This window comes from Nannospalax galili, unplaced genomic scaffold, assembly GCF_000622305.1.
Source record: "Nannospalax galili isolate Female #2095 unplaced genomic scaffold, S.galili_v1.0 C49034319, whole genome shotgun sequence".
NCBI lineage: Eukaryota > Metazoa > Chordata > Mammalia > Rodentia > Spalacidae > Nannospalax > Nannospalax galili.
In genome coordinates this window covers 1-1,452 of record NW_008476509.1, presented here as the reverse complement: position 1 = coordinate 1,452, position 1,452 = coordinate 1, and the positions used below count along the sequence as shown (strand labels likewise).

Here is a 1,452-nt window from a genome sequence, read left to right as displayed (position 1 = left end):
CAGATCCTCAGCACAAATTTGGGATCGTCGATCTTCAGAGCAGCAGAAATTATTGGAGGAGGAGACATCACCTCAGGCCTGGTGGAGTGACTCTACCATGAATACATAGTCAAGTCTTCAACTACACCCAAGGTTGAACAAGTTACCATTATATCAATATTTATCAAATGCACCACTTTCTAATAGTGCAGTTTGCCTGACATCTTAAAGCTCCCAGTATGTGCTATAGATAAAACTGTGCTTCCATACTTTCTTTCAGAAATCACTGAAACAAAGTTGCAAGTATTCCCACCACAGAGAGGCATTCTGCGAACCTCACCAGGCATGTCTGACTGATCAGTTCTGCCTCAGGGAGCAGCTGTACCCAGCAGAGGTGCACAGGCAATGAGAACAAGAAGACAGGGGGGCTTGAGCTCCTCTCCAGAACTACTTGTGGCTGTTTTTAATTTCACATTGTTACATAGGAGAGAACATCGCTACACACAATGCATGTTCTATGCAAGTGCATAAAATAAAAGAAATGAAGTGTACTGAATCGTTGCTAAGGCCTAATCACATGATAAGACACATTCTCTTGAATTCTATCATTCTCTTCAATGTCCCCGAGGGGTCCTACATCTGGTCTGGGCAGTTTCTCTGATGTGCTCGACCCCAGCACTTGCTGTATAGCAGAAAGCTATGCAAATGAGGCCTCCCTCAGGGCATGAAAACCAGCCCAGCCCTGACCCTGCAGCTCTGGCAGAGGAGCCAGCACTGGATTGCCAACCATCCTGATTTGGTGATCGGCACTGAACACAGACTCACCATGGAGCTGAGGCTCACCTGGTTTTCCTTGTTGCTCTGTTAAAAGGTGATTTATGGAGAAGATACATTGCGTGTGTGAGTGAACACAGGTAAAGGAGACAGTAGGCATGTGTGAGTTTCCTGACCAATATTTTCTGTTTGCAGGTGTCCAGTGTGAGGTGCAGCTGGTAGAGTCTGGTGGAGGCCTGGTGCAGCCTGGGGGATCCCTGACGCTCTCCTGTGTGGCCTCTGGATTCACCTTCAGTAGCTATGGCATGCACTGGGTCCGCCAGGCTCCAGGCAAAGGACTGGAGTGGACTGCAGCTATTAGCCCAAATAGTGCTAGTATGTACTACCTAGAATCTGTGAAGGGCCAATTCACCATCTCCAGAGACAACGCCAAGAACACCCTGCACCTGCAAATGAGCGGTCTGAGATCTGAGGACACAGCCATGTATTACTGTGCAAGAGACACAGTGAGTGAATCTTACTGTGAGTCAGACACAAACCTTGCTGTGGAGTGCTCAGGCCCAGCAGGGGGTGCTGAGGACACACAAAGCTCAGGGTCCCTCCAGAGGAGGAGTAGAGGGGTGTAAAAATCCCAACCCCTCTGGGTCTCTGCTGGGTGTCTATGACATAGAGCAGTGTTCTCATATGAACTCTGTACAG

General features: G+C 48.5%; 1 gene segment (V, D, J or C); it reads left to right on the top strand.

Moving 5' to 3' along the window:
- Positions 1 to 784: 784 nt before the first annotated feature.
- LOC103728418 lies at positions 785 to 1,275 on the top strand (the record flags this gene model as incomplete). The annotated part of the segment is given in 2 exon segments: positions 785 to 850; positions 949 to 1,275. Coding segments are annotated over 2 exon segments (372 nt in total), but the record flags the coding sequence as incomplete, so codon positions are not given.
- Between the last annotated feature and the right edge of the window lie 177 nt (positions 1,276 to 1,452).